The sequence below is a fragment of the Archocentrus centrarchus genome, chromosome 18 (assembly GCF_007364275.1).
Source record: "Archocentrus centrarchus isolate MPI-CPG fArcCen1 chromosome 18, fArcCen1, whole genome shotgun sequence".
NCBI lineage: Eukaryota > Metazoa > Chordata > Actinopteri > Cichliformes > Cichlidae > Archocentrus > Archocentrus centrarchus.
The window spans coordinates 16,935,985-16,960,022 of NC_044363.1; the positions used below are offsets into that span (position 1 = coordinate 16,935,985).

Below are 24,038 nucleotides of genomic sequence, written 5' to 3' on the forward strand. Positions count from 1 at the left end.
CTCCAGTGACCTCCTCACGTTTCCCGCCGACCTTTGTTGTAGACAGCCGATGGCTCTGTGTCCTGCCTGGCCGCACACAAAACAATGTTGGCAAGTAACATTGTTTCGTTGTATGCAGGATCTGCATCGGCCCCGTGTTTCTGCTTGTGCTAGTGAACTGCGCCTTGGCGGGTTAAGATCAACAGGTACAGCGTTGTCAGATGGTCGGGTGATTTGGGCAAGATGCTTGGTCAGCGAGGACACCTGTGCCGTTAATTCTCTAATAGCATCTTGTTGAGTTTGTGGCTCTTGGTCAGTCTTGGTGTTAGTCTTGTCACTATGGTCAAGTGTCGCCACAGTCACTGCCTTGGACCTAGTAGTGAAACCCAGTCTTTTGTGTCTTTCTGCTTCTTCACTCGTGGACTTAGTTATTTGTTCTAGTAGGAAATCATCACTAATTTGCATGTCTTTGAGATAGGGTTTCAAGTCACGTCTCACGTAATCGTTTTTCTCATTTAACCCTTGATACAGTGTATGGAGAAAAGTACCCTGAACAAGTTTTACATCATAGTTGAAACCAGTACCAACTTGTGACTCAAAAAGAACTCGCTGCTTTAAACCCATTACTCTGTACAAGAACTGTTGTGGACTCTCTTTATCAGATTGTTTGGCATTAGTTAACTCTTGAAAAAGCTCAGTACTGTTTTTGTCACGAATGTGAGAGCGGAGGAATCTCTTAAGCTCATCAACATTTAGATCACTTCTGTTGGTTAACATTTCTCTAAATGTACCAGATTTTGTTACTTTGAGGACACCTCTAATGACCTCGGACTCAGTGAAACCTTCTTGTAAACCTTCATCAATTTGCTTACACAGGTTGCCATAAGAAATTTCAGAACTAGTGTCACAGATCTGTCCACCATGTAGTTTAAACTCTCTGCGTGGGAGCAGACTTGTCACATCACTAAGACTCAATACCTGTTTTCTCAGGGTGGAAGATGGACTAATCGTACCCAAAGTAGGATCAGCAGTTCCTGCAGCTTGTGCTGGAGCGTTGGGGCTCCTCAGCGATACACCATTGTCCCTGTCAGAAGAAAAGGGAGACTGGATAGGAACAGTAGCTGGGTCTTCCATTGGGAGATGAGCGGTATCCTCGACCCCAGTCAGCGTGGCACTTGTAGGTTGCAGCAGGTCTGTGATGAGATCATCTAGAAGGAGCAGCTGGCCCATGCCTTCATCCTCTAGAGACCTTAACTGGTCACCTCTCACATAATCGACAATGAGTTCATACAGGTCTATATCACTTAACTCTTCAATGTTGGTTGCCAGGTTACCATCATCGATAGACCTGATGACAGCTTGTAGCTGGCCTGTGCTCAGACTCGAAAGCTGTCTCTGGATCTTTATAACTAGCGTCCGTCGCGGTGAATTTGTAGACATGATGTTTAAAAGGTGGTAGACACTCTCTGGATGACACTCTTCCTTGGAGCCTTCCCTGAAGTTCTGGCCACCTCAAACGCTGTACTAGCACTCTTCACTGGGCAGTTGTTTCACTCCAGATGCATCCCGGACGAGCCCCCAATTGTTACCGGCGCCAGCCCTAGGGGAAGCTGGGCGGTAGCAAGCGGCACACAGCTGAGGTCAGGCTGTGTTGCCCGCGGGTGAGAATTAATGCAGTGGCTGTGGAAAAGACGGAGAGGAGACGATGACAACAGGCCACCAGCTCGTTTAATTCTGACGCTGCAGCTGCGTATCGGCCCTCTAGTCTCCACAGTAATGCAATAGCACCCCCTATTGGTGACATACATTTTGTGCCTCTGACTTAAGAAATACACATTAGTATATTTAAAAAAAATAGAGGGGGTCTCTGTTTTAACACAAAATTTGTTTCAATCCGTTACACATCTTAGCTGATTTGATGAAGGCCCAGTTGGGGTAACCGCATGTTTTGAGGGCTTTCTTAATGTGTGTGTGTTCCTTATGCTTCCCTTCTGCCTTAGAGGGAACACTTTCCGCACGGTGTTGTAGGGTCCTGATCACCCCAAGTTTGTGTTCCAGAGGGTGGTGGGAGTCAAAGAGGAGATACTGGTCTGTGTGTGTGGGCTTCCGGTAAACTTCAATGTTGAGGCTTCCATCTTCCTCGATAAGCACCGCACAGTCCAGGAATGGTAACTTGTTATCTCTGGTGTCCTCCCTGGTAAAACGTATGTATTTATCCACTGAGTTAATGTGACGAGTGAAGGCTTCTACTTCTTGGGTTTTGATTTTGACCCAGGTGTCATCTACATATCTGTACCAGTGGCTAGGTGCCTTCCCTTTGAAAGAACCAAGAGCTTTACTTTCCACTTCCTCCATGTAAAGGTTGGCTACAATGGGAGACACTGGGGAGCCCATGGCACATCCATGCTTCTGTTTGTAGAATCCATCATTGTATTTAAAATATGTTGTGGTAAGGCAGAGATCTAAAAGTGCACAAATCTGATCTGGGGTGAAGCTGGTTCTGTTCAGTAAGGAATCGTCTTCCTGTAGTCGTCTTCTGACGGTCTCCACTGCCTCAGTTGTAGGTATGCAAGTGAAAAGTGAAACCACATCAAAGGACACCATGGTTTCATCTGGATCCATATGACCCACGCCCCCTTCACACCTGGGCACATGTGTTCAAGCACATGATCAATAGAGGGTCATAACCACCTCCAGGGGACTACGCCCACAGGGGTTTAAATACCTGGGTCTCTCCACCATTTGGTTGAGAACTGAAGAAGCCTTTCGGATGAGAGGTGAAACGTCTTCAAGAAACAAAAAAGAAGTCCAGTCGCCTTTTTCAAGCTCCAGAGACTACTATGACCTGGATAACTGAGAATCTACACAGACATGAAGAAGGTTGTAGTGATAAACGTTGCAAAACGAAGTGATGGCAACATCAAGAATCTTGATAAATATCAAGGGCTCAGAGAGGAGCTGGAAAGGATGGTAAATCAGAATCAGAATCAGAATCAGAAGGTTTTTATTGCCATATGGGTGAACAGGTTCACAGCATTAGGAAATTGCTGCGGTACTTCGTGCTTACAGAAAAAAACAAATAAGTATAAAAACTATAAGACAATATACAAGTATACAAATTGCAGATATACAGAGATATTAGAGCTATAACTATAACACAATATTACAAAATTACAAAATATACAGTGCAGAGACTAATTAAAAGATAAAAGAATGTAAACTATATTCCACTAATATGTACATCAGTGCAATCAGACAGGTGCATAGACATAGGGTCATCAGCGTTTGTGGAGGGTGGTGGTAACAGTCTTAGGGTTATTGTTCATGAGTCCAACAGCAGAGGGGAAGAAACTGTTCTTATGGCGGGAGGTTCTGGTCCGTATGGACCGTAGCCTCCTGCCTGAGGGGAGAGGGTCAAAAAGTCTGTGCCCAGGGTGAGAGTGGTCGGCTGTGATCCGACCTGCACGCCCCAGTGTCCTGGAGGTGTACAGGTCCTGGAGAGATGGGAGGTTACAGCCAATCACCTTCTCAGCAGAGTGCACAACGCGCTGTAGTCTCTGTTTGTCCCTAGTGGTGGCTCCAGCGTACCACACAGTGATGGAGGAGGTAAGGATGGACTCAATGATGGCAGTATAGAACTGCACCATGGTCCTTGCTGGCAAGTTGAATTTCTTCAACTGCCGCAGGAAGTACATCCTCTGCTGGGCCTTTTTGACGACAGAGGTGATGGTGGGCTCCCACTTGAGGTCCTGGGTGATGGTAGTTCCCAGGAAGCGAAAAGAGTCCACTGTGGTGATGGGGGTGTCAGTCAGGATGATGGAGGGTAGAGGGGCTGTGTGCTTCCTAAAGTCCACTATAATCTCCACTGTCTTCTGGGCGTTCAGTACCAGGTTATTGTGGCTGCACCAGGACACCAGACGTTTGACCTCCATCCTGTAGGCCGACTCGTCCCCGTCTGAGATGAGTCCGATGAGAGTCATGTCATCTGCAAACTTAATAAGCTTGACAGACTGGTGGTCAGAGGTGCAGCAGTTGGTATACAGGGAGAAGAGCAGAGGAGAAAGGACACAGCCCTGAGGAGTGCCAGTGCTGATGGTCCGGGAGTCCGAGACATTCTTCCCCAGCCTCACGTGCTGCTTCCTGTTCATCAGGAAGTCAATGATCCACCTGCAGATGGGATCTGGCACGTTCATCTGGGACAGCTTGTCTTGGAGGAGATCAGGGATGATGGTGTTGAAGGCAGAGCTGAAGTCCACAAACAGGATCCTGGCGTAGGTTCCCTGGGAGTCCAGATGCTGTAGGATGAAGTGCAGAGTCAGGTTGATGGCGTCGTCCACAGACCTGTTGGCTCTGTAGGCAAACTGCAGGGGGTCCAGAAGGGGGGCTGTGAGGGACTTGAGGTGGGACAGCACCAGACGCTCAAATGACTTCATGACCACAGAAGTCAGTGCCACAGGTCTGTAGTCATTTAGTCCAGTGATCCTTGGCTTCTTGGGGACAGGAACAATGGTAGCGGTTTTAAAGCAGACAGGCACGTGGCAAGCCTCCAGTGAGGAGTTGAAGATGTTCGTGAACAATGGGGCAAGCTCGTTAGCACAGTGTCTCAGTGTGGCAGGTGAGACACCATCTGGACCTGGAGCTTTGCGAGCTTTGACACTCCTGAACTGCTTTAGCACCTGGTCCTCCTGAATACAAAAGACTGTGGGGGTGGGGGAGGAGGGGGACTCTGGGGTGGGAGTCCACAATGGACTAGTTCTTATACTGTATAGCAGAGGTCCCCAACCCCCGGGCCGTGGACCGGTACCGGGCCGTGGGACATTTGGTACCGGGCAGCACATAAAGAATAAATAACTTAAATTATTTCCGTTTTACTTATTATCTGCGCCTAAACTATATTTTATTTTGAAAAATGGGCGGATTCGCTCCGTTACTTCCCTCCATGACTTCCTCTTGATGTGTCAAGACGTTTCTGCTCACATGATACGTCACCGCTAAAATTAAACCCAGAAGCTTCAGGCCTGTCTAACGAAATCGGTTGGTTGACCTACATAACGCTTCTTTAAATTTTTGAGTGCTCAACAAGAGTAGAAAAGCGCTATGTAAGAACTAGTCCATTTACCATTTTTATTTATCAACACCGGGGATAGCAGTGAGGTAGACCCAGCCATCAAACTGACTCTCCAGCGCTTGACACCGCGGCTCTGCAGCCACGCTCCATGTGAAATCGGCCGAACCCAGTCAAACCAGAAGCCAGCAAAAATGAGTATCAGAGAAACAAGCTCAGGGGGCTTACACTGATTCAGTGTTATGGTGAGTTGTATTTTTCATGCGCTTTATACAGTAAAAATCACCTAAGTCGAAGTCGCACAAATCGGGTTTTCGCTCTAGTTGGATGGCATCTGCAGGTCCTGATTTTTCCTAACATTAATTCCAATAAAATCATCACATAAATCCGTCGGATATTCACCTACCTCGGATGAAAAATCTGGTCCCATTGTAATAAATTTCCAGTTAAATGTGATCGCATAAACTGGATGAGTTTAGCGCTAAAACCCTCCTCAGCTCCTGTCCGCCCACTTCCATGCATCGGCTCGTTCGTGCACAACTACACACACTAACAACGCCTGGAAATTGTTTTAGTGTTTATATCAGTTCATTTCACCGGGGACAATCGTGGCAAGTGTAAGCTACAAACTTGCACTTACGAGTAAAATTTCAGATTATAAAATTTGCAGAAGCAAATTCATAGATGAAGCAGAAGCCATTGCAGCGAAATTCGATAATAGACCCCAAACTGGGCCATTTGAATCCGACTGAGGTGATTTCTACTGTATTTGTTTTTGCGGTGTATCTTATTTTGAAGGCATGTTTTACCATGGCTCTAACAGCTGACCAGGGAGCGCTGTGGGCAGAGAGCCTGTTTTTCATGTTGAGGCGGGATGTTACGAGAACGCTGCTGATAGAGTTGCATACGAATACAAAGTGGATTCCCGTTTTTTATTATTATACGTAGAAAATATCACACTTGGTTATGGTCGTATCATTTATTTTGACGTATTTATTCGCCACACCTTAAAAGCCGGTCCGTGGAAATATTTTCTAACACTAAACCGGTCCGCGGCTCAAAAAAGGTTGGGGACCACTGCTGTATAGTGCTTTTCTACTCTGACTGAGCACTCAAAGAGCTTATACAACACATTTTCATTTACCCATTCATGCAAGCACTTCCATATGTAACAAAGCTAAGTGCTTTTATTGTCTAACATTCTCACACATTCATACTCCAATACTTGTGTTGGAGAGCAAACGGGAGTTCAGTATCTTGCCCAAGGACACTTGCACGCAGCCCAGAATCAAACCACCAGATTAGAATGATGATAACAACCTTTTTGACCAGCTAGGAGGTGGAGACGGCCCCTCCTGGCCCTTAACTGTGGGTCTGATAACTGTTGATAATGTGCATTTAATGAACTGATAACATTCAAAGCAGGTGCAGTGAGGATTCTAGCCTTCAGTACATGGGTCACCTGCTCAAACAGGTAAACAATCAGTCTCTCTGTCTCTGTGTTGTTTTTGTTTTTATTTTTTGCCAAGATCAAGATTTGAATATTTAAAAACTAGAGTTTCAAACATCTGTAATTCCAGTGAAGATCCATTGGTGTACTGTAGGGAATTTTTCCGTATCTGGTATGCAAGAGGTTCTTTCAAACATAGTTGAACATAAACATGTTATTCTGATACAGGAAATATTGAAATATGCTTCACTCTCAAATGTATAAAATGGATTTATTAACCTCTGGAATTTAATAAGTCTAATATTTTGGTTTCATGTGTTTAATGGACTTGTCAAACTGTTCGGACTGAAAATCTTATGATGCTGTAGGTCATTGTCAGGTAGAAATGTGTAAAATTTTAAACAGCTCACAAAATATGAGTCATCACTGTGAACTGTTTTGAGGTACTTTTACTTTACTATATGAAATCATCTCGTGGGCCGTATAAAATTATATCGCAGGCCGGATTTGGCCCGCGGGCCTTGGTTTTGACACGTGTTTTAATGTAATAGTTTTGAGATTTGGATGGCTTTTTTTCTTCTGTCTCCTGAAACTCCTGAAAAACTACTGAAAAACAGCCCCACACAATAATCCCCCCCTCCACCAAATTTTACAGTTGGCACAATGCAGTCAGACAAACACTGTTCTTCTGGCAACCACCAAACCCAGACTCATCCATTGGAGAATTATGATTAACCACTGCTCTAGAGTCGCAGTGTGCTGACCCCTCTCTGTGATTTTACGTGGCCTACCACTTCATGGCTGAGTTGCTGTCGTTCCCAACCACTTCCAGTTTGTTATACCATTAACAACTGACTGTGGAATATTTAGTATTGAGGAAATTTTATGACTGGAGTTGTTGCACAGGTGGCATCCTAACATGGTATCACACTGGAATTCACTGAGCTCCTGAGAGCGACTCATTCTTTCACTCATGTTTGTAGAAGCAGTCTGCATGCCTAGGTGCCTGGTTTGATACACCTGTGGTCGTGTAAGTGACTGGAACACCTGAATTCAATGATCTGTATGGGTGAATGAATACTTTTGACAATATAGTTTACATGAGACAGGCAGCCCATTTTAAAAGTTTAAAATAAAATTTTTCTGACCACAATTTTGTGATGATGAATTAAGTACTTGTACCAAAGTATTTCTACATAATAATTATCATGTATCAATAGTTATGGGATAACTGAATATCTTATTTTTAATTAAAGAGAGAAACCAGTCTGTAATGTCAAACATCCACTCTGTATATTCCTCTACACAGAAATACTGTAGACAGGGCTGCACACACATCAGGGAGGGAAGGGTAAAAAGGAGCAGGTGACTTTAATCAGGCGCTAATGAGTGGGGAATAAAACACAGAGAGCCACATAAACCAGCTAACCTTCAAAAATAAAACAGAATGTGAATGGAAATCCATGCAAACAGGAAGAAGCAGAAAGGAAAGGTGGAAAAAGGTCATACAAAAGCAAACAAACAAAGCAAGCAAGACGAAGGAGATGGTTATAGACTTCAGGAGGAAGCCACCCCCTTCAGCACCGGTGAACATCCAGGGAAAGGACATTGAGACAGTGGTCTCCTACAAGTACCTGGGTGTTCATCTCAATAACAAGCTGGACTGGAGTACAAACACAGACGTCCTGTATAAGAAGGGCCAGAGTCGACTACACCTGCTGAGGAGACTGAGGTCCTTTGGTGTCTGCAGGACTCTGTTAAAGACCTTTTATGACTCAGTGGTAGCATCTGCCCTTTTCTGCGCAGTGGCCTGCTGGGGGGGGTGGATGCACCGAAAGGGACAGGAGCAGGATCGACAAACTGGTGCGGAGGTCTAGCTCTGTGTTGGGATGTCCTCTAGAGTCTGTTATGGTGGTGGGTGAGAGGAGGATGTTAGCAAAGCTGACATCCATTATGGACAACCCCCATCACCCTCTGCATGAGTCTGTGGGTGAGCTGAGCAGCTCCTTCAGTCAGAGACTGAAACATCCTCGCTGCAGGAAGGAGCGCTTTCACAGGTCATTCATCCCAACAGCAGTTAGACTGTATAACACATCATGATGTCTTGAGTCACTTGGACACTTTACCTCCTCTGCCATCACTTTATCCCTACAGTCCAGATACATTTTATTTATTACACTCACCCATATAATGCATACTGTGTATGCTGCGTACCTTACCGGCTACAAATGTATATAATATTTTGATATCTGTATATAGTGTATTGATGTGTGTGTATATGTGTGTATATGTAAATGTGTGTATTGACATTGATATATATATATATTTATGTATATAGTGCTTATGTGTATAGTTTTTTTTGCTATTTTATTTTATTTTATTCTATTCTATTTTAGTTTTAATTTAGTTATTTGTTTTTACTCATCCTTTTCATTTTTTCTCTGTACTGAGCTGCTGTAATGCACAAATTTCCCCGTCGTGGGATCATTAAAGTTTTATCTTATCTTATCTCTTATCTTAAACAAAAACCTAAGCATTATAGTAATAAATAAGAATACACAAACATAAATTCCACTGCATCTTTGCCCAGAGAAGCAAAGCAAATATTTTATTGAACGATGAAAAAAAGAACAGCTTTTCTGTGTTGGACTCTTTGACTGCAAGTCAGTGAAAAACAAGAAAGATGTATTAAATATGACATAAAATGTGCAATTAAACATCAAATATAGGAATAGAGCTACCCATTAATCTAAAACATGTAATTTTGTTCAGTTTATTTATTCATTAAAGTAGTAACAAGGAAGTCTAATGTCATGCATAGTACACACTAAGAAATAGCGGGACAAAAATTGGCATAAAAAGGTACAAAGGCTTTGTCGCTCCAGCTGTACCCTAGTGGAGTACAACATTGTACCTCTGAACCTCGGAATAATTTTTACCTTATTGTCTGTACCTTTAAAAGAACATTTCTGTACCTGTAGTGACAAATATGTACCTTTATATACAGGTACAAAACCGTACCCATTAAAAAGGTACAAATTATCTACCTGACAAAGTACAGCTGGAGTGACAAGCCTTTGTACCTTTTTAGGTCCATTCCTGTCCCTCTATTTCTTAGTGTGTCTTACTGATATTGGAAAGACTTTAGTTTTGCTTTGTTTTGCTAAAGATTTGTGTGTTTTCTCCAAAATGAAACAGCTGTTATTAGTGTGAATAACACACACCGAAGGAAGAAGAAGTACTGCAAATATACTTTGTGCATCACCTCAGCAAATCATAAAGTAACATTACATGTTTTAAATGTTCATATTTTTTTCTTGGTTTCAATAGTACACGCTGTCATTAGATCTTAGATTGTTTACACATTGGAGGGTGGATCAGCATGAATGAGTCTGTCCACTTAGGGGACACTTGCCCCTTAAGGAGAGAAGCCCAGACCTCCTTCTCCCCCGCAGCTAAACTGAGAGAAATAATAACCTTCACCTGTTAGAAGTGTTACTGGTCAATAGGAAAAGAAAAAAAAAACTTTAATTTTTATATTTTAAAATATTAACATGTTTTTACATGACTCAAAAACCACAAAATAAATATGATCTAGTACAGCCCATGTTCCCTTTAGCCTCACCCCTGCTCGCTGCAGGTATCACTGGCACATAAAGCAGGATGGCTGTCATCAGCCTTCAGCAAGCTGCCTGCTTTAAACATCGTGTCAGACAAAGTTCACAGTTCATCTGCATATGTTTGTTTGTTATTTATTTATTTTAACTTTTGTGTCTTTACTGTAGATTGTGGCTGTGTAAAACAAATGGTGGTGGATGGGAGCAGCTACAAAGTTCTCTTTTCTTCATGTTGGTGCTTGTTGATCAGGTGGTTTGATGAAGGGCCTTATTGATGTTTTAATGATGATCACAGAAACAAGCGCTGCTGTTTTGGACGCTAGGAAAATGTTTTCTTTCACTCCACCTGAGCTCACCGTCTTAGTAAAAGCTCCACCTCTTCTGTGTGTAAACAGACTCCACATTAAACTGTGACTGCATCATTGTCACTGTTGCTGTTGTGCTATCAGTTGTTTTGTCGAAAAACGGAGGTCTCCACGAACTTAATGTTTTAATATTTTAAATTCAAAGGCATGCTCCTGAAAATGTTTCTATTGCAGGTCTATTTTTAGTTGCAAATGTGAGTGAAACGCTCACGCTTACATGGTGACACCTGAGTGCTGCATATTTGTGGATTAAAAAAGCATCAAAGCAAAACACACACACACACAAACACCTTTAGTAATTATATCTTCCTTTTTCCCTTTTTCTGCACTTTTTTGAAACACTTTTAATAGTTGTTTTATTTTCTTTTTTGGACGTGGGTCTGTGGGTTATTCAAAATAGACTGAATAGACTGGCACATTTGTTTCTGCTTTCAGTAAACAAATACCTGTTGCAAGCTGGAGCCGCCAGATACAGTCTGCTTCTGTTAAACCACAGAGCAGCATGCAGCAAGACCCAGCTGATAAGCTGGTTTGTGACGGCTGTTTGTTTTGATAGAGCTGAATGACCACATCAGTTGCACATATAATAACCACAATGGAACAGTTTTTACAGCAAATATTATGAACATATAAATATATATTTATGTAATTACTAACACCTAGCAGGTATTTCATATCAAACTGCTGTGAAGTAGATCTGCAATTAAAACGCTCACTAGCTTCAGTCCAAGCAAAGGAGTTACTACAACAGAAAAAAAAAAATGCAGCTTGGTATTGATACTTTGATCATTTGTAATAATACATTTATAGTTGTAATTTGTTTTTTAACCCTTTCATGTATAGTGGTCACTACAGTGGACGGCTGTTCAAAGCTGTTCTCTTGTATATGCCTGTGTTTTGTTGTTATAGTTGCATATCAGTCAACACAGTGGATGCTTGTGCATCGTCCCATACACTGCTACTGACTGGCCAGTCATGGGAGTTGTTTTTCTTATTTTTATTTGTTAGTTGAATGTAATTAACAGAATCAGGATTAGTCAATATTAGCAGTAGTGACAGTCAATCTGAGGATGCAATATCATTTTTTGTTATTGGTGTGTTAAATACATATTTCTCTGGTTGAAAAGTCAAATGCATGGTGTCCAGCTGAGTGGACATATTTGTAACTCCATGAAAAATAGGTTCATAAACAAATTTTTAATTGCATTTTTTTCTTGCATAAAGAGAAATAAAAACATTCATAAAAAAATTGACTGAGGTTCTCATAATTCATGCATGAAAGGGTTAATGCTCTTAATCCATTGTCTTGATTATACTTAAGTTAAACATGTTGTACACCTTCTAGGTGTACCAAAGCGTTTTTACAGAGTGATATTTTTGCTTTTACTAGTATATGTCTCAATACTTCTTCACATCTGTTTATTATGAAATTGTGATCTCTCCCATCTGTATCACCAGCTCACGGTAAGTCATTTGAATCAGATATATATATATAAAATGAAAGGCAACCAATCTTAAACATGGGACACATTTAACTTGACTAATTTAGGACCAAATTAAAATCTCTTCTCGGTGTGTTCATGAAAGCTGATCTCAAGAAAATACAGCTTAGCTTTCACACAACCTGTGTGGAAAAAGTCAGGATTTGAATATTAAAATAATGGTTTTAGTCATCAGTTATGGCCACAAAGATCCACAGATGAATAAAATTAATTTGCATCAAGTTCGCGAGAGGTCATTTACATAGTGCTGTGGGATCAGGAAAGAAAACACTTCACAGTTTATTGAGCAAAAGCGGAATCTCTCATTCTGAAATGGACAGGATTGTCTTTGCTTTTTTTCCCCCCACTCACAAATATGTGATATTCCCTAATATAACAACTTGAATATTTTTTAGTTTCATTTCTTTATTTGGTTTCATTTATTTACATATACATGCATCGAGAACTATAGAGGTCTTCTTGTAAAAGCAAATACAATAATGCACTCCGATCATGATTCCATTTGCAAAAACTGCCAGACATGATAGGCTTTAAAAAAAAAAAAAAAAGAAAGAGGAGATTTACATAGTGTTGTGGGATAGAAAGGTTCTCATAACTGTCACTGAGGACTGTACCAGTGTGACAGACTTGTACAATATGAGTTCTTTATTTCCACTCTCTCTTTATTATGACTATATTTTATATCTATGTCTGCTTTTATTTATTTATTCATGTATTCACACAAACAATGATGGGCTGAAGTTTGATCATGGTGATGAACTATTAAAACTCATGAAGTTGTTGATTCTTAACTCATTCGTTAAAAATCAAGAATCCTCCACCCATCACAGTTTATATATTCCTGCCATGTGCCAGCTATCTTTGGTACATTAACAGTAAAAATATGCTTGATACACTTGTGCATCCGTAATTATAACTTTCTCCTGCAGTGGAATTTGGAGAATAAGAAAGGTCGGAGGGGGTTTGAGATGGAGTCACAGTCCCACAATGATGTGGCTGTGTCAGGTTAACTTTACCATGATATGTTCAGGGACCGCTAGAAAGTCAAATTATGAGCGACATCTATCCACAGATTCCCCCCTCCCCAAGGGTGTTTGGACCAGCTGAGTCCACAGGCACTCAATACTTAGTTGGGGCTCCTTTTGCCTGCATGGCATGGAGTAGATCAGTCTGTAGCACTGCTCAGGTGTTATGACAGCCCAGGTTGCTCTGATAGTGGCCTTCAGCTCTTCTGAATTGTTGGGTCTGGTGTATCACATCTTCCTCTTCACAATAGCCCACAGATTTTCTATGGGGTTATGGTCAGGCGAGTTTTCTGGCCAATTAAGAACAGGGATACCATGGTCCTTAAAGCAGGTACTGGTAGCTTTGCCACTGTGTGCAGGCGCCAAGTCCTGTTGGAAAATGAAATCTGCATCTCCATAAAGTTGGTCAGCAGCTCTAAAACGTCCTGGTAGATGGCTGCGTTGACCTTGTACCTCAGAAAAAAACAGTGGACCAACACCAGCAGATCACATGGCACCCCAAACCATCACTGACTGTAATGGTAAATGGACTAGTTCTTATATAGCGCTTTTCTACTCAGTATGAGCACTCAAAGCGCTTATACAACCTGTTTACATTCACCCATGCACTCCCATTCATACAAGCACTTCCATTTTTATGAAGCTAAGTGCTTTTAATTACCTAACATTCATACACATTCATACTCCGACAGAACGGTCGGAGAGCAACTTGGGGTTAAGTATCTTGCCCAAGGATACATTGGCATGTAGCCCGGAGTAGCCAGGATTCGAACCGCTGACCTTCCGATCAGTAGGTGACCTGCTCTACCTACTGAGCTACAGCCACCCCACTGTGGAAACTTTACACTGGACCTCAAGCAACGTGGATTCTGTGCCTCTCCTCTCTTCCTCCAGACTCTGGGACCTTGATTTCCAAAGGAAATGCAAAATTGACTTTGATCAGAGAACATAACTTTGGAGCACTCAGCAGCAGTCCAGTCCTTTCTGTCTTTAGCCCAGGCGAGACGCTTCTGACGCCGTCTCTTGTTCAAGAGTGGCTTTACACAAGGACTACGACAGTTGAAACCCATGTCTGCATACGTCTGTGCGTGGTGGTTCTTGAACAGAGATGTATAGTAATGAAGTAGAACTACTTAAGTACTGTACTTAAGTACTAAAATGCAGTATCTGTACTTTATTGGAGTACATATTTTTTCCCCTACTTTCACTTTTACTCCACTATATATTTTTGATTAATTTAATACTTTTACTCCGATACATTTTTCACGTGCTGAATCGTTACTCGTTACTATTATGAAAACGTTATTAATCATCCCCAAGTCATAGTATCAATGCCAGAGCGGTAGATGGCGCCGTCACGGTTTCTGAAGCTGGCTCATCATTGGGCGATTTGAGCGATCAAGCCTATAAAAAAAACGCAGGCTTTGTCTCCGCCTTTTGCGCTGTTGCTTGCAAGTATTGAGGACAGAACGCGTCAGCTTACTGTCCGATATCGAGATGGATGACGTCCCAGGAACACCTTGTCCAGGTTTGTCTTTTAGCTGCTCTGTGGACTGCCCCTCTGGCCTTTTGAGATGTTTTATTTGTGTTTGTTTTTTTTGTAAACACTTGTATGGCCTTTTATCATTGTACTCCAGCTTCAGCCAAATACATTGTGCCTTTCAAATGTTTGAAATAATATAAACAATGATAATCAAACTTTTGACTGCCTTTCTTTAATATACACAGTACTTGTACTTTTACTTGTACTTGTACTTTCGGTACTTGAGTAGCAATTTTTGAAATACTTCTACTTGCAATACTTAAGTACCAAAAAAATTGAGTACTTCTGTACTTTCACTTGAGTATGGTGTTGAAAGAACACTTCAACTTTTACTCAAGTCAATTTTTTTATATAGTACTTGTACTTCTACTCCACTCCTCTACTCCAGTACACAGCACCCACAGGCCCTCTTTCTGATCTCAGGGGACTTTAACCACGTCTCCCTGTCCTCCACTCCCCCCACCTTCACCCAGTATGTCACCTGCCACACCAGGAATACCAACACACTGGATCTACTGTATGCCAACATCAAGGAGGCATACAGCTCATCACCTCTGCCTCCCCTGGGGGGCTCAGATCACAACCTGGTTCATCTCCAGCCTGTGTACAAACCCTTGGTACACAGAGAACCAGTTGTGACACACACAGTGAAGAAATGGTCTGAGGAGACTGAAGAAGCTCTGAGAGACTGCTTTAGCTCCACTGTGTGGGAAGAGCTTTGTGCCCCTCATGGGGAGGACATCGACAGCATCACGGACTGCATCACTGATTACATCAATTTCTGCGTGGAAAACACTGTGCCCACCAGGAGGGTACGGTGTTTTTCAAACAACAAACCCTGGATCAACTCTGAAATAAAGGCTCTCCTGAAGGAGAAGAAGAGAGCCTTTAGATCAGGAAATAAGGAGGAGCTGAGAGCCGTGCAGAAGGATCTGAGAAGGAAAATCAGGGATGGAAAAAACATCTACAGGAAGAAGATGGAGGACCAGCTACAGCAGAGCAACATCAGTGGGGTTTGGAGGAGTTTGAACTCAATTTCAGGCCACAAACCAAGCCCTAGGGTTGTGGGAGACTTAGAGTGGGTTAACAACCTGAACCAGTTCTTTAACAGGTTTGACCAGCCACCCACCCCTCCCCCAGCCCAGTCCCCCCTGCTGTCAGCCCCACCATCTTTAATGACTGCCAACCTTTCTTCTTCTTGGGACCTCACACCTCTCAGCTCTCAGCCATCACCCACCCCCTTCACTTCTGAGGACTCCATCTCACAACCCCCATCCCCCACCTCCATCTTGTCCCTCTCAACTCATCATGTGAGGAAGGAGCTACGTAAGATCAAGGTGCGAAAGGCTGCTGGTCCAGACGGCATCAGCTCCAGGCTCCTGAGGTGCTGCGCAGATCAGCTGTGTGGCATCATGGGATACATGTTCAACCTGAGCTTGAAGCTGGGGAAAGTACCACAACTGTGGAAGACCTCCTGTGTGGTACCGGTACCAAAGACCAAACATCCAAAGGATCTTAGCAGCTACAGGCCGGTAGCCCTGACATCGCATCTAATGAAGACCCTCGAGAGGCTGGTCCTCAACCATCTACGCCTCATGGTGTCGTCTTCGGTGGACCCGCTGCAGTTCGCCTACCGGCCTGGCATCGGGGTGGATGACGCCATCATCTACCTCCTGCACCGAGCTCTGACCCACCTGGAGAAGCCTGGAAGCACTGTGAGGATCATGTTCTTTGATTTCTCCAGTGCTTTTAACACCATCCAGCCAGGACTTCTGAGAGACAAGCTGGAACTGTCAGGAGTGGACCACCACATCTCCGAGTGGATACTGGACTACCTCACTGACCGCCCACAGTACGTGAGGACACAGGGCTGTGTCTCTGACAGGCTGGTCTGCAGTACGGGGGCCCCACAGGGAACTGTGCTGGCACCGTTCCTCTTCACCCTCTACACTGCAGACTTCTCCATCAACTCCTCACGCTGCCATCTGCAGAAGTTCTCTGACGACTCTGCCATAGTTGGCCTCATCACAGGTGAGGATGACTCAGAGTACAGACAGTGGACTCAGGACTTTGTGGACTGGTGCCAGCGGAACCACCTCCTGATCAACGCCGCTAAAACCAAGGAGCTGGTGGTGGATTTCCGCAGGCGCAGACCCACCACACGGACACCGGTGAACATCCAGGGAGTGGACATTGAGATAGTGGACTCTTATAAGTACCTGGGTGTTCACCTAAACAATAAACTGGACTGGACTCATAACACTGATGCGCTCTACAGGAAGGGTCAGAGCAGACTCTACCTGCTGAGAAGGCTGAGGTCTTTTGGAGTGCAGGGGACACTCCTGAAGACCTTCTATGACTCTGTGGTGGCATCAGCCATCTTCTATGCAGCAGTATGTTGGAGCAGCAGCTTGTCTACAGCCGAGAGGAAGAGGATAGACAAGCTCATCAGGAAAGCCAGCTCTGTCCTAGGATGTCCTCTCGACTCAGTGCAAGTGGTGGGAGACAGAAGGACTCTGACCAAAATAACATCACTGATGGACAAGGTCTCCCATCCCATGCATGAAACTGTTGCTGAGCTGGAGAGCTCCTTCAGTGACAGACTGCTGCATCCTAAATGCACAAAGGAGCGTTACCGCAGATCCTTCCTCCCAGCAGCTGTAAGACTTTATAACCATCACTGCTCCCAACAAAAACCACAATAGCCTACACAATGTAGGATAATATATAATATACTGTAAATAGTCCGGCCTGTTAAGGTTCAACACACAGGCACATCATGTACATTGTATATAGTGTTATTATTATTAGTAGTATTAAGGTTAATATTGTTTGTTGATTTTATATATATTCTTTTCTTAATAGTGTGAATTATTATATCTTTATTTATATTTATAATAACTGCGGCTGCTGTTACACCCAAATTTCCCCTTTGTGGGACAATAAAGGCTGTTTCTTCTTCTTCTTCTTCTTCTACTTTATACATCTCTGTTCTTGAAGCACTGACTCCAGCTGCAGTCCACTCTTTGTGAATCTCCCCCACATTTTTGAATGGGTTTTGTTTCACAATCCTCTCCAGGGTGAGGTTATCCCTCTTGCTTGTACACTTTTTTCTACCACATCTTTTCCTTCCCTTCTCCTCTCTATTAATGTGCTTGGACACAGAGCTCTGTGAACAGCCAGCCTCTTTAGCAATGACCTTTTGTGTCTTGCCCTCCTTGTGCAAGGTGTCAAAGGTCGTCTTTTGGACAACTGTCAAGTCAGCAGTCTTCCCCATGATTGTTTAGCCTACAGAACTAGACTGAGAGACCATTTAAAGGCCTTTGCAGGTGTTTTGAATTAATTAGCTGGTTAGAGTGTGGCACCAGGTGTCTTCAATATTGAACCTTTTTAACAATATTCTAATTTTCTGAGATACTGAATTTGGAGTTTTCATTAGTTGTCAATTATAATCATCAAAATTAAAAGAAATAAACATTTGAAATATATCAGTCTGTGTGTAATGAATGAATATAATATACAAGCTTCACTTTTTGAATGGAATTACTGAAATAAGTCAACCTTTTCATGATATTCTAATTTTATAACCAGCACCTGTACTAATACAAACATTAAGACAGGTGTACGTGTGCTTCTATGGGGTCTGTGGCAATTTTTTTGTGTGCACAGCTCTAGCATTTGCAAAAAAAAAATAAAAAAAAACACTGAGAAGGAGGGAGAAATTAATGGATGCTATAAAAGACAAATTTGTTTACTAGAAGCACGTGTAAAATATCAATAGTGGTCATACAGGCTTTGGTTGGATTTCATGTGCACAGCTCTAGCATTTGCAACAACAACCAAAAAAAAGTTGTGAAAAAAGACAGAGAGAGAATAGAGAAACGAATGGATAATATAAAAGACAAATTTGTTTACTAGAACATGTGTAAGATATCAGTGGGTTCAGCAGTGGAGGAATACAAAAACATATGAGTGTTAGAGGAGCTCAGTAAGACAAGGTCAGTCATGAAGCTGTTCTGTGGTTAATAATTATGGATTTTCCTCTGAATTAGTAACTGCTACTGTCAGCATCACTGAGCTGTTTAGACTAGTGTCATATAGCAGATTCACCCCCAGGCCTGACTGAAGGAAAGACAGGAATACATACTTCACTGAGTAATTCACTTTCACTATCAAATATGTTGAAGTTTTCAAATGTTTGAAATTATTTTTTTCTTTTCTAACAATAAGGAATCTCTGATTTCTGTGAATAACTGAGAGGAAAAATCTAGTTTCATACATGTGGCTGAGATATGTAAACTGCTGATGACACTGACTATGAACTTACTAAAAATACAACATTTATGCTGCACTTCTGCATTCCAACAAACATGTAATAACATTAAAGATTTAAACTTAAATGAGCTCAATTCTTCTCTTCTTGCTTTACTTTAATGTCTCTCCTCAGTGTGTTCATGAAGAGTTCTGCCAAAGAAATATTGTTTGCTATACTAACATACAGTAGAGATATCTGTGTGCACGGGTCAGAATTTTAATATTAAAATACAGAAGTATCAAATGTCTCTGACTCCCACGATGATAGAGAGAGTTTCTGTAAAAGTTGTGTGAAATTAATTTACATCATGCAGTGAAAATAGGAATACAAACATGTCACTGTTGACTGTCCAAGGAGAAAACCATGAAGTGTCCTTAAAAAACCTGCAGGAAATATGTCCATTTTTTTGGTACTTACAGCTGACTGTACTGAGCAGAAAGCGTCTTTTACGTGCAGTTTAAGTGTCTGTTAAAAAGGAAAAAAAGTGGTGGGTGGAGCCCAACTACCACTTTAATCATACTCTGGATCTTGTCCTGACATATGGCATAGAAACTGAAGACTTAACAGTATTCCCTGAAAGCCCCCTCCTGTCTGATCATTTCTTAGTACCATTTACATTTACTTTAATGGATTACACAGCAGTGGGGAAAAAGTTTTATTACAGTAGAAGTCTTTCTGAAAGTGCTGTAACTAAGTTTAAGGATCTAATTCCTTCATTATGCTCTTCAGTGCCAACACAGTGCAGAGCAGCTACCTAAACTCTGCTCCCAGTGAGGTCGATTATCTCGTCAATAGTTTTACATCCTCACTGCGTATAACTTTGGATACTGTGGCTCCTCTGAAAAGGAAAGCTTCAAATCAGAAGTGCCTGACAGCTTAAAGCAGATAACCCGAAAGCTGGAGAGGGAATGGCGTCTCACTAAATTAGAAGATGCTCATTTAGCCTGGAAAAAGAGTTTGTTGCTCTATAAAAAAGGCCTCCGTAAAGCTAGGACATCTTACTACTCATCATTAATTGAAGAAAATAAGAACAACCCCAGGTTTGTTTTCAGCACTGTAGCCAGGCTGACAAAGAGTCAGAGCTCTGTAGAGCCGAGTATTCCTTTCACTTTAACTAGTAGTGACTTCATGGATTTCTTTACAAATAAAATTTAAGACTTTAGAGAAAAATATTCATAAGCTCTCACAGACATATATTTGTCTTCAACTACTTTCAGTACTGTTGTTATTTACTTAGACTCTCTCTCTCTCTCTCTTTTTATATGTGTTACAAAGAAGTGAATAAAAGCTGGTTAGCATCAGTTGGAGCGTGGCTTTATTCTGCACCGAACAAAAAACCTTTGGTAGCAGTTACACTGAAAAACGTCACCTGTTATCGAGTGAGTAGTTGCAGCCCTGGACTGGACACTTTGAGGATGGCAGCTGGTTCTTCAGCTTACCTGTTTCCACATCATCTGGACATCCGAACTGCAGTGGTCCACTCTGGTTGAATTAAAGGGAACCAAGGAAACAATTTGGAGCAGTGCAGTTTGCATTGAATCACAGCACCCATCAGGTCAGACTGTTTTGAGTTTTGGGGAAAAGGGGCAAAGCTACTGTAATATTGTGCTCTACAGCTGTTGTAAATTCATTGAAGGTTGTTACTGTGTGTGTTAATGTTTGACATTTGAAATAGCATACTGTGGTTAGGTTTTCTTTCATTGTTCTGAAGCTGTTGGTTTAAACCACTGTTGCAATGGAGCAGAGTGCATCAGAAACGCGTGTCTTGGAGCAAATACTAGTAGCTCTAAAAGATGAAAAGGCACAGTTAGAAAGGAAATTAGAAACTGAACTGCAGGAAGCAGAAAGACAAGAAGTTGAGATTCGCATAGGCGTAATTCAAGCAGACCTTTAAATACATAAAATAAGGCTGCCTCAGCTACCATCTCAAGCTGAGACAGAGGTGAGACGCTCAGAGCGTCAAAGACAACCAACAGAAAAGATGCACGAGTTTAACCGGATGGCGATAACAAGCAAAGAAATGAAGTTTATGTCAACGTATGTAAACTTTAAGGCGGAAATTTTACTAACTAGGTTGAAACTTGAAGAAGAATGCTCAAAAGTAGAATTAACTGAAATGATCAAGTCAGTGGGAAAATGTGAGTCAGACTTGCAGCAGGATTATGAGACTTTACGTGCACTGACTACACCATCTCAAAATATGAGAAGAATGATGGACAGCTGCACTTCAGTTGGGTGACACGGGTGTATCAACAATAACGTTAAAAGTTGCTTGATTTAACACAGGAACATGTGTAGTAATTACTAGTGCTGCTGCATTTTGATGTCCACACCTACAGCTTCACAGAACAAAACTGTCAATTTACAACATGTAACTCCATATGCATGATCATGAGGTAAGTTTTTATATGCTTTGAATGACAAGCTATTCAGGTATGTTTATACCTATATATGGTCACGAAACACGAAATGTTACAATGATAGATTTTAACTATTAACCAAACAAAAAGCAACTCAGTTGATAAACCTCATATTTTTTCATAAAAATACAAAAGGATAAAAAACGTAAGAGGAGGAATATAATGCTTTCTAGCATCTGTCCCCTAACATCATCCTAAGGCATTGATTAATGTAGCAATAATGAAGCAAGAGCAGATACGATAGATCTAAAATGCAAATTTCAACAATGCTACCTAGTAGGTATAAACAGGTGGGGCAGGTTGGTTAAGGGCAGCTCCCGTCTCTGTGGAGAGCAGCATACCTAGCGTACAGCTACTAATCATCCTCCTTCCTTTATGGTAAATATGGAGACGGAGGAGTGACGGGAGTGGAAGTCAGCAAGAAGCTGGGCTGTCAGTGGAGACAATGGAGCTGTGGCCAAGCTGTTTCTGAGTTTTAACAGTGTAAATAAAGCACAGTGAGGGGCAACAGACCTGTGCTGTGCTCACTAAGGAGAATCTGCTACAAGCACATACAAATGCATGAGGCCAGATGAGTCGATACTTCGTAGCCCTTTAACGCCGGGCGATCGCTGCTGAAGCGCCCGTTGCTTTCCCTCAATAGCGGCGAACAGCTGACTGAGACGTGGCTATCAGCGCGGAGTCGGCTGATCAAAGGAACGTTGATCAGCTGGCTTCTTACCTTAACTCCGCAACCGTTTGTCCTAAAATGAAAACGGTTCCTGAAAGCCCAGAAATTGCACGTCACAGCCATATAGGGGTATTACGGTATTTGTTGCCGGAAGTCCGCGAACGGCAACAAATACCAAGGCCGATGCATTCAGAGTAGTTCATGTTTCCAAATGATTATATTTATACATCATGTCAAATGTAAAAAAAAAAACAAAACAAAACAAAACTAACCAACCAACTACATAAATCAAGCAATCAATCAATAATTAAATAGTTTTACATGGTTTCAATAGTACACACTGCCATTAGATCTTAGTTTGCACATTGGAGGGTGGATAAGAATGAATGGGTGTGTGTCCTTTGGGGCTGTTGCCCCTTAGTCATGGGGGGTGGGGTGGGGTGAGTATCAGTGATTAAATTGAGCCATAGATCTAACACTGAATCTATTTTCACATCACTGTAGCTTTAAAACTGAGCTCTTCAAACTTTCTTGTTGTTCTTTAGATGAACACTTTTAATTTAGTTTCTGGCTCTCTGGTTGGGTTTTCTCTCTAATTATTGTAGGGTCTTTATCTTACAATATAAAGCACCTTGAGGACACTGTTTGGTGCTAAATAGATAAAACTGGAATTGAACTGAAATGAATTTAAACCAAAAGCATTCAGTGTTCATATACAAAGAAAAAAAATTGGTGTTTTAAATATTCTTCTAAGGTATTGTGTCAAAACAAACATGAAAAAATAAAACAAAATTATAATCCTGTCATTTCACAGTTTATTTAAAGGAGAATTCACTTATCCATTTAGCAACATTTCATACAATACATATATTACATTATAACCATCACCAGATTTCAACATCACATATGCAAAACTTATGCAAAGTTTGTGCATATAATTATATTTTTGAAACATATTTTATTGTTGTAATAGGAGAAAATGAAGCAAATAAAATACAAAGTAAAGCCTTAAAATCCAGAGTGAAAAGTGTTTCACAGAAGGTTAAATTTCCCAGAACCATTTTGAAGAATTCTTTACAATACACAACCAAATACACACTGAGTAAATGAATAATAAGCCTGCTTTAATTTTTAGAACAGAGGAAATTGAATTCATTATTATCAAGCTTTCTGAACCACCTATGGTCTCCTCCACTGTCCATGGCTCCAGACATGTCACAGTCATCATTTATTCCAGCAGAGTTCCAGTTTTTATATTCAACCACCTCATCAGTGACCCAGAACCAGAAACCCAGAGTGCAGGTGTAGCGCAGCCCCAACCACACAAAAGGAGTTGAAGCATTATTGACCTTTTCCTGGACCCATCCTTGCTCTTGAGGGTTTGTGATGGAAACCAGGTCACGGTAGTTCTCTCTGCAGTAGTACAAGGCCTCCTCCCAGGTCTTATTTTCTGTGATCAGGATCACTTTATCTGTCAAACAAATAAATGAATGAATAAGACAGACACTGGAAACTCAGACAAGATAAATACTAACACAAACATGAAGACAGGTGTACATGTGCTTCTGTGGGGCCTGTGATTTTTTTTTAGTAGACACAACTCTGGCATTTGCAACAACAACAAAAAAAGGTGAGAAAAAAGACAGAGAGGGAGAAAATAACAGATGATGCAAAAGACAAGTTTGTTTACTAGAAGCACGTTTAAAATATCAGTGGGTTCAGCAGTGGAGGAATACAAAAACAAGTGAGTGTTAGAGGAGCTCAGGAAGAAAAAAAAAGACTTAAGCCTTTAAAAAAAAAAAAAACTCACCATCATAACAGAAGAAGGGTTTTGTCTTGTTACATTCATCAGAGCTCCATGTTCCTGATCTGTTTAACAGAGTCATAGCACATGTGTTGCTGCTTTGTCCATCATTAAATAACTCCATATCCCAGAGTCTGAAATTGAAATCACTCCCATCTGACCACCTCCAGCTGTCTCTGAACAGGCCGATCCAGGCGCTGAATGCAGTCGTCTTTGAGTTTTTCAGGTCCTCCATTTCTTTACTTTCTGCCTGATCAGATCCGCTGGCCAGGTCAGTGTGATT

At 41.8% G+C, this 24,038-nt stretch overlaps 1 protein-coding gene across 1 annotated transcript; it reads right to left on the reverse strand.

The window, feature by feature from the left end:
- Positions 1-1,529: 1,529 nt before the first annotated feature.
- On the reverse strand, positions 1,530-23,922 carry LOC115797042 (snaclec 5-like). The gene is made up of 3 exons (XM_030753523.1): positions 23,762-23,922; positions 23,131-23,422; positions 1,530-1,659 (listed from the first exon to the last, which is right to left on the reverse strand). The coding sequence occupies exons 1-3, from the start codon at positions 23,877-23,879 to the stop codon at positions 1,530-1,532; spliced, it is 540 nt and encodes a 179-aa protein (XP_030609383.1). The 5' UTR covers positions 23,880-23,922.
- Positions 23,923-24,038: the final 116 nt, after the last annotated feature.